The 14,992-nt window shown below is 41.7% G+C and overlaps 1 protein-coding gene across 1 annotated transcript; it reads left to right on the top strand.

Moving 5' to 3' along the window:
- Positions 1–83: 83 nt before the first annotated feature.
- On the top strand, positions 84–10,700 carry DHCR7 (7-dehydrocholesterol reductase). Its single transcript, XM_065683431.1, has 8 exons — positions 84–200; positions 3,948–4,051; positions 4,931–5,153; positions 5,868–5,958; positions 6,585–6,798; positions 7,233–7,437; positions 8,595–8,726; positions 9,107–10,700. Exons 2-8 carry the CDS (start codon positions 3,954–3,956, stop codon positions 9,569–9,571), a joined length of 1,428 nt encoding a protein of 475 aa, XP_065539503.1. The 5' UTR covers positions 84–200; positions 3,948–3,953; the 3' UTR covers positions 9,572–10,700.
- The last annotated feature ends 4,292 nt before the right edge of the window (positions 10,701–14,992 follow it).

Here is a 14,992-nt window from a genome sequence, read left to right as displayed (position 1 = left end):
GGTTGAGCGCGCTCCACCAATAGCGTGGCGTGGAGGGGAGAGGAGCGCGGCGGGGATTGGTCAGAAGTGCGGGGTGAGGGCGGGGCTGTCCTGAGGAGAGCGGGACGGCCGTAGATAGCGGCTCCGGTGGGATGCGCTGAGGTGAGCCCGTTGGTGTAATAGGAAACGTGGTGCCGGCTGAGCTGCACCGGGCTGCACCGGTAAGTTGCTCCCGCGCTGTTTTCGGGAAGTGGGTAGTGTCTGTCGGGCTGGTGAGCCCGCCCGTTAGTGCGTGCCTGCTGGTTTCTTGGCGAGGGCAAGTACGGAGCTCAGTAAGTGCTCCCTGCCTCCGGAAGGTGCTCTTAACGTGCGACCCCTTCCCAGTAATAGCGCCCGTGTATCATGAAGGGCCTGGTGTGTGCAAAGGTGCTGCCTTACCTGCCTACATGGGCCTGCTGAGCCCCCCTGCCCCGAGCAACCTGCTGCTCTGATCCTCTCCTGTGTAAAGCATGGGGCTGTGTGGCATATCGCTTGTTGGCTAAGGACTGTTCTTGAAAATACACATTCTTGAACAGATGTCTGCCTTGGTTTTGTAGGACAAAATGTGAGGTTTTGCCATGCTTCATCAAGGTTTCCTTCAGTGGTTTTAGAGCATGCCGATTAAAAGCATCAAGCACGTGTATTATTGTTGTTTGCAAGGACTTCATGTGACATTTACTTTGTGAATTGTATGTTAGATCTGCAGCTTAGGCACCAAATGGGGAGAGCTTCCAAATGAGTTGACGTGATTACTAGTTTAACACAATGTGAGCAGTAATATAGTACTTCATTGTTAAGCCCTGAGGTTTGGACTCTGAGAAAGAGTGCATCTCTGGAGCTCTCTGTGCAGGTGATAAATGAATTGTGAACTTTGTTTCGTGCTCTTGCTGAGAAGCTGGTTAAATGTATTGGGTTTGCGTGCAAGTGCCAGCCAGCTCCAAGATGGACTGAGCAGCGCTGAGCCCATCGGTGACAGTGGTAGCACCTCTGGAATAACATACAAGAAGGGGTGAGGCAAAAGCCAAGCTGTACAATTTCAGCTGGAGAGAGGAGTGAGAATGTGTGAGAGAAACAACTTGGCAGACCCCAAGGTCAGTACAGAAGGTGGGAGGAGGTGCTCCAAGCGCTAGAGCAGAGATTCCCCTGGAGACCATGGTGAGCTAAGCCCCCATGTGGGCCAACAGTGGAGCAGATATCTACCTACAGCCTGGGGAGGACCCCGGGGACCAGCAGGGAGATGCCTGAAGGAGGCTGTGACCCCATGGGAACTGCTCTGTACACTGGAGCAAGCTCCTGGCAGGGCCTGTCGCCCCATGGAGAGAGAAGCCCATGCCAGAGCAGGTTTGCTGGCATGACTGGGGACCACGCAGGGAACCCGCACTGGAGCAGTCTGTTCCTGAAGGACTGCACCCTGTGTGAGGGACTCACACTGGAGCAGTTTATGAAGAACTGCAGGCTGTGGGAAGGAATGCCAGCACTTCTCATGTAGCTAGTTCCCAGTACTAGTAATCAGGTGATTATCCTGTCTCTGTGTTGTCTGATAGGATTAATGATACACTCTGTGTGTCATTGCACAGAATGGTGTAGCACCAAATCCCACATGCTGCCGGCTGCAGGCAGGCTTTTTATGAGTGCTCAGCAGGCTGGACACAGCTGTCACATAGAATATGCTGAGCTCAGCAAAGTAGTTGGGCTGTTTGGATACTACAAGCCTAAACACTATGGAAATTTTCAACCTAGGATTTCTTTTCTGGGCCTCTTAGAAAAGAGGCCTGCTCTTTCTCGGTAGGACTGACAAGTCATGTGGAATCTTTGGAAATATTCAAAATCTAACCAGGCAAGGTGCTCAGCAACCTGTTTTAAGTTGTCCTTGCTCTCAGTGAGGAATAAATGATGTCAAAGGTTTCATCTGAGCCAAATATTTCCAATTTTGATAATTCCTGAGTAAGAGCCTTTCTATCTTGGTAAAATCCTTATTAGTATTGAAACTGCTTATTGTAAGAATTTGGACTACTGTTGTAAAGCAAAACGAGCACAAATAACTGGAGTAAGCTCACACACTGCAATCTTGATATGATTATTCTCCTGTCATTCCCGTTTCTTGTACATGATCAATAACCTCCTCTAGAGGTTGTTTCATTGCTTGCTTTAGAAATCTTGTAGTGAAAGTATTGATACCAAGGAAGATGTAGACTTCTGGCTCAAAGTGAAGCAGAAGTTTGACTGTATTTTGGAATGTTTCTGCTGAAGGATAGGATGGTAGTACTTACAATAATTGAAATAGTAAATAACTGTAGTAGTAAGTAACATAGGCTTCTTGCCACCCATGTATCTTCTTGCATTATTTGATTAGGATTTCTGCCTAACCAGGTTGGCAATGTTATTTTTAGATTGTTTCTGAAAATAAGCACTTCTGTTGAAATGTGTTGTGTGGAGGAGATAGCTGTGGAGTAACATACCACGTACTTTTAATCTGAGTGTGGCGCGTTATCCCTGCAGCTGGGCTGATCCTGTTGAGTCCTTATTTTGTCTTAATGTGAAATGCTACTCCTTAGGGGTCTGGGAGCTTACTGGGGATAACACGGCTGTAGGCAGGGGGTTGCCTGTCAGTCCACCCCATAGTAACGCCTTGAGGTGAGCGGCGAAGACCCAGAGATTATGGCCAGGTTCAACTAAGAGTCCAGGTAGTCAGGCAGGTTCATGGTGAAACAGTGGGTCTACAGGTCAGGGTCTGGTTCCCTGGCTGCCAGGCAGTCCTTTGATGATTAGACCAGGCCAAGGCCAGGCAAGGGCCCATCAGCACAGGGGTGAGGGTCAGGCCTAGGGAGGAGAAGCAGTGTCAGACAAGAACCCAAAATGGCCAGACAGGACTATGGGGATGAGACTGGGCCAGAACATCAGGCCGTGGGACATCAGCAGGACCCATGGTCAGGGAGGGCTCTGGTGGAGCTGGAGACCCGGTACTCTTTTGTTATCACTGGGGCAGGGATTGATGGCCCTGGGATGGGCTGAAATGGGTCAGGGCAGGCCCTGGGCCAGGCTGGGCAGGAACAGTAAGGCGTGTTAGTGTCCACAGGTCACTGCCAGTGTTGTATTATAACTTCTGTTTCAGTGGAAATAACTGGTTTCTGGTTTGAGTTGAAATATTAAAGCCCAAAAAGGGACAAAACTAGCAAGTTAGCAAATGCCCCCTAAATGGCAAACTGTAACTCTCCCTGTGTCTTAGAGTCTGTCTTGTCCCAGAAGACCTTTTTTTTTTTTTTTTCGCTGGAGGGGGATTACCAAATATTTACGTTATGGGAGGATGATTTTTAACAACAGAAGTATGTGGGCAAAGCAAAATAAAGCTGTAATGCATGTTTCACAGAGAGAATTAGGTGTGGCCTAGTAAGTCCTTTTCCATTGCCACTTTTTTCTGATGTAGATGGGATTATAAACTGCTATCTTGTTTTCTGTGACGTAGCTCACAGGTATGGAGCAAGGGGTCTGGGGAAAAGTACATAATATGCCAAGGTCCAGTAAAGGTAATGTTGCAACAGTAGGAATTTATCCAATTAAGAAAGGCAATTAGTTACAGATGGTTATTTTAAGAGGTTTGTAAGCATGTGGCAAACCAGTTTTCTTTCCCCTTTGCATCTCACAGATAAGTAGTAAGCCAGGTCTTATACAATATATCTTAAAATAAATTTCCTGCTAGGAAGACATTTAATGGTGTTAATCAGTGTTCTGATTATGTTTTGCTGAATATCAGATCATAAGGAAGTTGGAAGGATTTTTTTCCTTCCTACCCTCTTCTCCCAAATTTCTTGTAATCAGAAGGCTACATGATATTTTTTTTAATAACTTCTATTTGTGTTTCTCTTCTGTAGAGCCATAAGAATTACTGAGAACCAGATGGAGTAATACCATGAATATTTTCTTCCATACAGGACATCATGGGAGCCCAGCAGGAGAAAAAACCTTCTGAAGAAAGAAAACACAAAAGTACCCAAAATAATACTCAAACATCTCAAGTCCAGTGGGGAAGAGCATGGTGAGAGAAGCTGATGACTGTAATTAGCCATTGTATCTCAAATTGGTTCACACTCCTATAGATGCTACATTCCTTTTAAACTTAACTCTGTTAATAACAGATTGTTGCATTGCCCTCCTCTTGAAAGCTCATGGATAATGAGCTGTAGTAACAGATGCCAAAGACAAGTCCTTGAAGATTTTTAGGACAGACAGCTTGCCAGATGGCTTGGGTTAAAACACAGTTGTCCTTGCAAAAAGCTCATCATAAAAATCAGTAAAACTTGAAGTTCCTTCAAGGCCAGAACTTTAACCTCAATATTTCCTGAGATTTGAAGAACAGGCATCCATCTGTGATATTGCCAGCTGACATCTCGTGCTGCAGCAAGACGTACGACTTGTATACCTGTTCTCAAGTTGTGCAAGTGTTAGTACTGTGTTGCAGCTGCAAACAGCCTTGTGTGTTTATATGGGTTGCCACTACAGTGTGTGGTAGAGCAAGTACAACTCATGGCTGCTCAGGGTGTGTCTGTTCTGTGTTTCGAAGTTTTGCACAATATTCTTGTGATTCTGTTACCGCTCCCAATGGAATAGCAGTTGTACCTATGATTGCCATATCATAGGCAATCGTATGTGATTTGATTGAAGGTTGTAATAATTCCTTTTTGGGAAGGAGATACTATCTATTCTGTTGCTCTGATTAACTAGCATAGTTTTATAACAGATTGTGGTAAAGTATGTAATGCCCTATTTGACCCAAAGAAATATAAGTGCCCTGAAAACATTTTCAGTTTTCATCCAGATAGTCGAGTAGGTCCACTGAAAATATTGCCTGACTTCATCAAACCCCTATTCTAACTGAAAACTGAGGGGGTAAAAATTGCTCTATTTTGGATTACAGGGAAGTGGACTGGTTTTCCTTGGCAAGCGTCCTTTTCCTGCTTATGTTTGCACCACTTATCGTATATTACTTCATAATGTCCTGTGACCAGTACCAATGCTCTCTGATGAATCCACTCATTGACTTGCTAACGGGGAATAAACATCTGTCTGACATCTGGAACAAGACTCCTATGCTGACCTATAGGGCTGCTGGCATCTATGTCCTTTGGGTCACTTTCCAGGTATGTTATTGAGTTAAAATCTAAATGTCATGGCTGTTTCTTCAAAGAGCTGCTTGATGAATCCTTTTACATGAAGGGTAGTGGAATGTCACAGTGGCGTTTACTTTTTCCATGTTTCTTGTGTGCCATGGCTTTTTGGAATCCAAATGCCGCTTATGCATTCAAAAAATAAATATGTAGGGAATATACACAAATATTCCTGGTGTGATATATTCCTTGATGTGGTTTTTAAGAAAAAGCAACTATATATGACCAATACCCATTTGTCTTAAATTAATACACAATAAATAATCATAAACTAACACTGCAAAAGGGGTGATATTTTCTATAGAAAGGCTGTAAAAGAACACTGACATTACATGTATTTGTAAAATATCTTCAAACTTAACCATATCACTCCTTTTTTTTTTTTTTTTTTTTTCCCCAAATTGGAGAACAACTTACTTATAATACAGATAAGCTTCGAAGTAAAAGGATAAGGAATCTAGTTACCAAATGTCCTGCCTCCCCACCAAAAAGGGATGCCAGCCATACATGAAGTACATCTTTAGAGCTGTTTAATAACTAAACAACAGCTAAATTGTGCTGTATTTTCTTATCCAATCCTTATTTGAAGCTGCCATGTGTTATATTTGGTATGTGCATGAAAAGGGCAGTGGTTTTGGGGGGTTTGTCTTGTCTTGTTTTGCTGTTAATACATTCTCCTTCTTCTAGGTGGTTTTGTATATATGCCTTCCTGACTTCTGCCATAAATTTCTTCCTGGATATGTAGGAGGTGTACAAGAAGGTGCTGTCACCCCTGCTGGTAAGTTCTTCCTTAAAATACCTGCCAACCATACAATATTTTAGAATTATAATATTTCTGTACTTACTCTTTATAACTCATGTGGAGCTGAAGGAAACATGGCCATAAATGCTTTCACCTTCCTCATGTTCACTACAAAGGAGAATAAAAAGCAATCTATGTCATCTTTTAGGATAAGTTATAGAATTTCCATCTCATGCTGTTTGTAAAACTAATGATGTGGCAGGCACTGCACCAGCAATGGAAGAATACAGACTGGTAGTTTTGGCACTTAGAATCAGCAGTGGACTACTGCTGGTATTTGACAATGAAGTTAACCCATGGGACTTGAAGAAAATGTGTGATGTGAACTTAGCATGTGAAAGAGTAACTTCATACCTTAGGCAATTTTAAGGGAGACAGTAACTTGACTGCTTGAAGAGAAAAAACTCAGCCTAGCAGAGCCTGACGGTTGCAGTGGAGTCTAGTGAAACTTTCAGTTAAGTATCTCAAGATATTTAATTGGGAGGCTGAGAACAGTAAGGTCATAGTACTTGATTAAGCTTCTATATATTGTATGCATATGTCTAAAATAAAAAGCTGTATTAATGCAATGCCACTAAACTCATATTTTCTTCATATTTTAGGTATAGTGAATAAGTATGAAATAAATGGACTTCAGGCTTGGATCTTCACCCACGTGCTTTGGTTTGCAAATGCCTATTACTTCCACTATTTCTCCCCTACCATAATTTTTGACAACTGGATTCCTCTCATGTGGTGTGCCAATATCCTGGGATATGCAGTTTCCACGTTTGCAATGATTAAAGGCTACTTTTTCCCTACCAATCCGAAAGACTGGTATGTGATTTGTAACAATAGGACATGTAAATTGAATGCTGTACAGAATAACAATAGAATATATTTTACTGGCACAGATAGGCCAATATATGACTGGTGTTTTGCTTCGTTAGCACATTCCTCTGTTTCATGCTACATATCATGTGACTGGTAGCCTCAGTGTCACAGATAAATCCATCCTATTTATGACAGATAGGGAAGGTTGTAGTTAAACTGTTCAAAATGTTACCAAGAAAAAAAAATGGGTACCTCTGGAGCTAAAATTTCTCTCTGCTAATGGAATGCTTTGGTTGAGTCAGTTTGTGTTGTCTTGCACAGCACTATATGGTTTTACAGTTTTATTATAATTAATTACATCAAGTGAATCTGAAATGTGTAGTTAGAATAGTATTTTTACGTAACTGCATGTATTTCCAATTTTTTATGCTTTCTAGCAAATTCACTGGCAACTTCTTTTACGACTACATGATGGGGATTGAATTTAACCCTCGAATAGGAAAGTGGTTTGATTTCAAGCTCTTCTTCAATGGGCGCCCTGGTATTGTAGCCTGGACTCTAATTAACCTTTCCTATGCTGCTAAACAACAGGAGCTGTATGGCCAAGTAACTAACTCCATGATCCTTGTCAACGTCCTTCAGGTAAATTCAGAGAAGCAAAGTAAGAACTCAATTTGGAAATAAGCTATGTTTATTAAAGTAGTAAAAAATTTTTGTGTTGAAACTGGTTTTGTTTTTTTATTTTTTTTTTTTTTTCCTGGCCCGAACAACCTCTTTCAGAGAACATGCACTGGAACTTGATTTTTTTGGACACTTGTTTTCATTCAGAGTGCCAGTGTAAATACTCTGCTGTATTCATGCAGTGCCACTAGTGGCATGGTCATACCTGCACCAGCAGATTTCAGTGTGAACTTAAGAAATGCTTCTCTGATCCTATGTTCTGGAAACAAGCATAGCGTGACCTTGAATCCAAAGAGAACAATCACAAATTCTATGGCTTTAGTTGGAGCTAAATTGGACAGGTTTTTTTACTGAGGGCAGCACTGCACCTAAGTTGTTTTTTGGGTTTTTTTTTTTTGTGTGGGGGGAACATGCAGAACTAGAGATGTCTCCGCACCTAAAACCAGCTAGTCTGGTGCCATGCTCTCTACTAAAGAGACCCCAAAATCCTAAGTACAGATAATAGTTTGGATTTATCCATTGCTAAGTGTAAATAAAAGCCCACTCAATGGGATCTCTGTTTCCCGTCTCTGAAAGCATAAGGCTCTTTAAGCTGAAGAGAGGTATGAGTGGTCAAGTGCGAGTATACTTCTGAAGTCTATGCGCTTATGTAGCACACTTATCTTAATCATAGAATGCTTAGGGTTGGAAAGGACCTTAAGATCATCTAGTTGCAACCCCCCTGCCACGGGCAGGGATGCCTTGCACTAGACCTTGTTGCCCAAGGCTGTGTCCAACCTGGATTTGAACACTGCCAGCGATGGAGTATTTACCACGTCTTTGGGCAACCTGTTCCAGTGCCTCACCACCCTCACAGTAAAGAACTTCTTCCAGAATTCCTCAGTCATCTTGGTTAATATTGCTTTGCATGACTTATTATTGCATTATCCATCAGGGTGGAGTATATTTGTGTGATATGTTCCTCTTACTACACTATTTTTGAGGTGTTAACATAAAATAAATCAGTTTTATGCTCTTATCACAAGACAGTACAGAAAGATGAGGCTGATGCTGTTAAACAGGATAATTGGTGACTGTGCTCTATTACTAATATGAATAATGTTGTTGGTCTGTTTCAGGGTATTTATGTTTTGGACTTCTTCTGGAATGAAGCCTGGTATTTGAAAACCATTGATATCTGCCATGATCATTTTGGATGGTATTTGGGCTGGGGAGACTGTGTTTGGTTGCCTTACCTCTATACTTTGCAGGTAAAAATGTGGTACAGTATGTGTTGGGGCTAAAAGGAAAGAAACTTTCCAGAAACATTCTCCTTGACAGTTTGATTTCTTCAACTGTTTCTAGACAGTTTGAATGTAACCATTACAACATCCTTTGTAATGATGCACTTGTAGGAAGGCTTACTGTGCTTGCATGGACTTGATATATTTTCCTCTCCCCTCCTTCTTCGGTGTCTTCTTCTATCACTATGTTGTGGCTATATGTTTTTCTAAATCCTTTTAATTCCTTTTTGCACTCCAGCATGTTGAGGGTTTTTTTGGTGGGTGTTGGTTTATATTTTAACACAAATTCATATATGGGAGCATATATGTAAGGTAAATCACTAATTGTTTCTTTTCATTCCCCCCAGGGCTTGTATTTGGTTTACCACCCTGTCCAGCTGGGCACAGCCAATGCTATAGGCATCTTGATACTGGGCTTCATTGGCTATTACATCTTCAGAATGACCAACCACCAGAAGGACCTTTTCCGTCGTACCAATGGCAACTGCAAGATATGGGGGAAGAAACCTGAGTACATAGAGTGCTCCTACCTGTCTGTAGAAGGCACCAAGTACTACAGCAAGCTGATGACCTCGGGATTCTGGGGGTGGGCACGTCATTTTAACTACACAGGTGACCTAATGGGTTCCCTGGCCTACTGCCTGGCTTGTGGTTTTGAGCACATCTTGCCTTACTTCTACATAGTTTATATGACTATTTTGCTAACCCACCGGTGCATTAGGGATGAACACCGTTGTCTCAGCAAATACGGGAAGGACTGGAAGCGGTACACTGCAGCGGTCCCTTACCGGCTCCTACCAGGAGTGTTTTAAAGCTAACACAGAAACCAAGGGAAAGATAAGGAAGACTTTTTGGAGGCGAAGAGAGTTTATCCACATTGTTAAACTAACAAAAACACTTTGTGAAGGGCACTCATACTGTTCTGAAGGAGAAGAGGTGGTGCTTACTGTACTAAAGGAACATGCAGGTGGACTGTATTTAAAGTAAATGAAATGAGGTATTGGAATGTCCTGGGTTTTGAGAGGACTCTTTTACCTGGAACTTTCTTTTTCCCTCCTATTCAAAATTAACTTGGAATTGAAGAAAAGTTCATATATTGAAATTCCTGAAATATCCCAAAGCTGGAAGGAACAGCAGAGTTCCTCCTGGAATCAGCTTCCTGTGACTTGAAGAGGAGGAAAACAGTTGTGTGATCCATGTAGGAAAGAAGTTGTTTGATATGGTTGGTTGTGATGGTCATACCTACAGTCAGTACCTCCCCCAAAGGAGGTTTTATTATCATTTGCTTTTCAAGAGGTTAATTGGGGGACCTTATAAACTGGTGTGTGGGAAGGTTGTTATAATCTAATACAAATGCTTGTGAAAATTGGTGTAAATTGGTATAGTTCAGAAGTTAGTTTAGTTTACAGCACCTGATAATATGGTGCATGACCAACTGAGTGTTATTTTGAGACTGAAACCAAACTTGCTTTGTGAAGATACTGAGCAGTGCTGATTTTGGTTGAGATAGTTAATTTTCTTCATAGTAGCTGGTATAGGGTGATGTTTTGTGTTCATGCTGAAAACAGTGTTGATAATTTAGGGATCTTTCTGTTATGCTGGGTAGTGCTTGCACAGAGTCAAAGTCTTTTCTGCTCCTCATCCCAGCAGTGAGCAGGCACAAGGAGATGGGAGGGGACACAGCTGGGACAACTGACCCAAGGGATGTCCCATGCCATAGGATGTCATGCTCAGTATATAAAGCTGGGGGAAGAAGGAAGGGGTACATGTTTGGTATGATGGACTTTGTCTTTCCAAGTAACCATTATGCATGATGGATCCCTGCTGTCCTAGAGGTTGCTGATCACCTGTCTTCCCATGGGAAGTGATGAATAAATTCCTTGGGTTTCTGATTTGAGCATGTGGTTTTTGCTTTACCTATTAAACTGCCTTTATCTCAAACCACGAGTTTTCTCATTTTTACCCTTGTAGTTCTCCATTCCACGGTAGGGGGAGTGAGTGAGTAGTTCTATGGGGCTTAGCTGCTTGCTGTGGTTAAACCATGGCAGTTCTTTTTAGTTCCCAATGTAGGTATTGAAGGGTTTGAGATAATGACAGATTTGTCTGGAAAGTGCTAGGTGGAAGTTGTAGCTGTTGTTGCTGTTTAGCTGTTCATTGGCAGGCTTCTGTACTTGCCATGGGGCTTGCTTGCTTTACTGTATATTATAGTCTAGTGCTTGTTAGCGGCTGCTTCTTTTTTGCTTTTGGTGCTTGCTGTAGTGCCTATTTTCCTCTGCCGTGCCTGGGAATGGTCTGATAACAGCAGTGGCCATGTGTCTGGGCTGGCAATGGCCAGGCAAGGCTCCTGTGTCTGTGCTGCTCTGCTGGGCAGACTGGAACTCTGCTGTGAACTTCAGTCAAAGGGACTATCACCTGCGGATAAGTCCACATGGGAGCAGGATGCCCTGAAGCATCTGTGGCCATGTAGATGCACCTGCGCTTGCATGGGCTTATCCAAGTATCTGTGGCCATGGTTGTGCCTCAGCAGGTATACCTCTGAAGGGACTGTGGCCCAAGGATATGTCCACACTGGAGGAGGTATACCACCAAGTATCTGTGGCTGTGCATTAGGTCACGCTGGAGTACCTCAAAGTGTATGGCTATGGATAAGCCCATGACAGAATAGGTATACCCCTGGAGGAACTGCAGCCATGGGTAAGGCCACGTTGATTTCTTTAGTGTGGATAGAAAACTGTTCTCTGTCATTTGTATGAAATAATAATTGTAAAAAATTAAGAAATAAATTCTTGGGTTTGAGACAAAAAAAAAACATATTGCTAACTTTCAGCTATTTCTTTTTTTATTACGTAGTTATCTTTCCAAGTTACCAGATTCAAAAGGAGCTCTAGAGTGAGTATAATTCCCAGAGCTGGTTGAAGAATGTGTAAAGGACACAGAAATAAAGAGATATCATAGTATTAATCATGTATCTTGTAACAACTTGATAGTTACATGCAAGCTAAAAGACTTTTTTTTTTTTTTTTGTCATTTTTACACAAAAATATACACTTCTTTATTACTGTAAGTAGATAACTGTATAAACTGGGTTGGTTGGTTGGTTTTTTTCTTCGTAGGAGCTGCTAAATACAGTGATCTCCATGGTAAAAAAGCTGGTAAGTGTGTGTTGGTTTTGTTGCAGCAATTCCTGGAAGGATCATTCTGGGAGGAGAAAAAGGGTATCCCCAAGTCTAGAAAACCAATATATGTTGTAGCTTGGCTTTGTTTCAGAGCTGGGTGTACAAGGATGTATAGAGATGCCTTCTAAGAGAGAGTTCTTGTACACCTAACTAGTTACCAGTAATATCTGCAGCCTTTGTAAGTGTTTCATTGCAGTTTTGTGCATAACAATTTTAATACATTAAGGTGCTGTTAATAACAGACAAGGAATGATGGCTGTAACAATAATGCAGTCACTGGCAACACATATATTGCTGTGTTAGAACACTTGAACATTGAACTCCTATGAATTAAGAGGACTTTTAAATCAATGCCAACTGCCTTTATAGAAAACGTAGAGCCCAATCATAAGAGTTCATCAAGACACAATGCTTGATTTGAGAGAACTCCAATTCAGAAGAAGGGAAAACTTGAGGGGTGGGTTTCTAGGACTGTTGGACCCCATCAGACCCTGGCAGTGCATTGCTTCAGGCTGCCCTTGACTTTGCTGGAGTAATTGGCTAGTTTCTTTTCTCGGCTTTTTGCAAGGCCCCATACTTGTATCCTTTTCTTATGTAGCCTTGGAAATTGCACTGTCAGTTTGCTGTTAATGTCAAGGCTACTTAAATATTGCAAGGTAATCTGGACTTGAAATCATTGTAGCCTTGTGTGGCACAGTATGCTCTCTTTTTATCACAGATAAATCCTGGATTATTAGTGGAAGAAATTGTCCATTTAAGACCAATGATCAGCACTTTCAGTTGGGGAAAATTGAAGCAGAAGGGCATTATTGTGAGTAATAAAAGCCTTTTGCATTCAAATGCCTCTTTGAGGTGATTTCTGTTACATCTAATATTGTTCAAAGGACTTTCTGTACTGTCTCACATTGGAGCACAGAATAAGCATTTTTATCTCTCTGATGCAGACTGCTACTCCTGCTGAGAATACTCTACCCTGCAGATAGCCTATTTGCCCATGTGAGAGCTCATTGTCAGCCAGATTGTTAAACTCATAGTAGGAAGCAATTAGTCAAGGTTTTTTCAAGCAAGAGGCCACTGCCAGGCTAAACTCGCATCCTATTTGTTGTAAGGATGACAGATTGCGCTTCTTCAGACTTGTCTGCTGTCCATACAGATACCTTTCTGTTCTACCTGTGTGGAGTACAGACCAAAGGTGCCTGTAACAGGCTGGAAAAGGAAGTGTTAATTCCGTTCAGGTTTGTATTCCTTACAGATAAATTATTTTTTGAGAAGCATAAAGAACACTTTACCTATTCTGTTAGCTTCATCCTAATATAAGCAATATGTAACCGGTACTCTAAGCAGGATCCAATTATTGTTGTCCTTTAAAACTTAATCATTTGAATTACTATCAACTTCCTTAACTTCACATAGGGTGATGCTTGTGTCACATTTTGTTGTATGCATGGCAGTGGTGTTAAATTTGCTTCCTCCAGAATAAAACAAACAAACAAACAAACAAAAAACCCAATAAAATGCTTTGAAGATTTTGAGGGTGTGTGTATTAGATTTAACTTTTGTCCTGATATTTAATATTTATTGATACTATGCTGTCAATATCACCTATTGAGTTTTGAGAGCTCATTTCTCTAGTAGGTTGGGAATTTCAAATACAGAATTGCCAGTGTTTGTAAAATGGTACTTATTTAACTTGGGTTATAACTAACGGGGGAATACAGCAAAAGCTTCTGGTAACAACTTGCAGCAGTAACAAAGTAGTTTGTATTACTGTAGGAGGAAAACTAAGACATGGCTACCTGAGCAGGGACTAGCAGGCTGAGCCATATATCCACCTAAGGAGAAAAAATATCTGACATTTTTCTACTGTAGAATCACTATAGTCTGTCAATATTGGATCTACAGATGGAGGGGAGCAGGGAACTTCCAGTACCTGGAGAGAGGGAGGATGCCTTCCCATATCTGAAGGGGGCCTAAACGAAACCTGGAGGGGAGCTTTGGACAAGGGCCTGTAAGGACAGGACAAGGGGGAATGGCTTTAAACTGACAGAGGGGAGACTGAGATGGCATTTCAGGCAGAAGTTCTTCCCTGTGAGGGTGGTGAGGCTCTGGCACAGGTTGCCCAGAGAGAAGCTGCGGCTGCCCCATCCCTGGCAGTGTTCAAGGCCAGGCTGGGGGGTCTTGGAGTAACCTCGTCTAGTGGAAGGTGTCCCTGCCTGTGGCAGGGGTTGGAAATGGATGAGCTTTAAGGTCGCCCCCCCAACCCAAACTAGTCTGTGATTTAAACCCCCTGTCACTAGATGGCATCACGATACGATAGCATTTCTGAGATCACAGCTCCACCTTTCAGCGTAACGGTTGTTAATCATTGATAACTCTTCATGCAAAGCTACAGCTGAATTTATTCCTATCCAGCCGTCAAGAATGCTGACACCATTCAGTGGAGAACTATCACATATATAATGTATTTAGACTTTAAACATGTTCATAAATATATAAATTCCCTTTTTAAATCTAGATCTCTGAGCAACTTGGTGCTTAGTATATAATGAGATGGGATTGCTCAATTCCAGTTTTAGTCAGGTTATGTGAATGACAACAGAATTACGTGCTGTCACCTCACAGTGGCAGCCACATAATATTTGCTGCTTTAAATTATCAAAGTTCTGATCATGCGCTAAGCTTAACCTAGAGCTGCACTGCATTACTTGTTTTAAATAATGCATTATCCTCATTGAAGGTTGAAAGTGATGTGCAGTTGAAGGTGAAACTGTACTAGTGTATTTTTCTCCTTCGGTTCATATGGGGGGTGGGGGGAGGAAGTCTAAATGTGTGTCAAATCAAAAAGGGTGGAAAGCTGTTTTTGATTTTTGGGTTACAGTTACGGACCTACTTTATGGTAAGTAGACAGGTAATGAAATGACTATTTCTTTAATTATGCTATTCAAATATTTTCTGGCTTAATCTTTTCCCTTAATTATGTAACAAATTTGCAATTCAGTGTAATTTTAAATACATATTTCATCCTCTTAGCTTAAATCAAATTAAAACAAAAAAAAA

Source organism: Lathamus discolor, chromosome 6, assembly GCF_037157495.1.
Source record: "Lathamus discolor isolate bLatDis1 chromosome 6, bLatDis1.hap1, whole genome shotgun sequence".
NCBI classification, from domain to species: Eukaryota; Metazoa; Chordata; class Aves; order Psittaciformes; family Psittacidae; genus Lathamus; species Lathamus discolor.
This window is presented reverse-complemented; position numbering and strand designations above follow the sequence as displayed.

What these genes read in the sequence shown, in the direction of transcription:
- DHCR7 (XM_065683431.1), top strand. Translation starts at nt 3,954, where the DNA reads ATGGGAGCCCAGCAGGAGAAAAAACCTTCTGAAGAAAGAAAACACAAA. An exon ending in AGGTGCTGTCACCCCTGCTG is followed by an intron (nt 5,959 to 6,584) that starts GTAAGTTCTTCC and finishes TTCATATTTTAG; the next exon opens with GTATAGTGAATAAGTATGAA. An exon ending in CCTACCAATCCGAAAGACTG is followed by an intron (nt 6,799 to 7,232) that starts GTATGTGATTTG and finishes TATGCTTTCTAG; the next exon opens with CAAATTCACTGGCAACTTCT.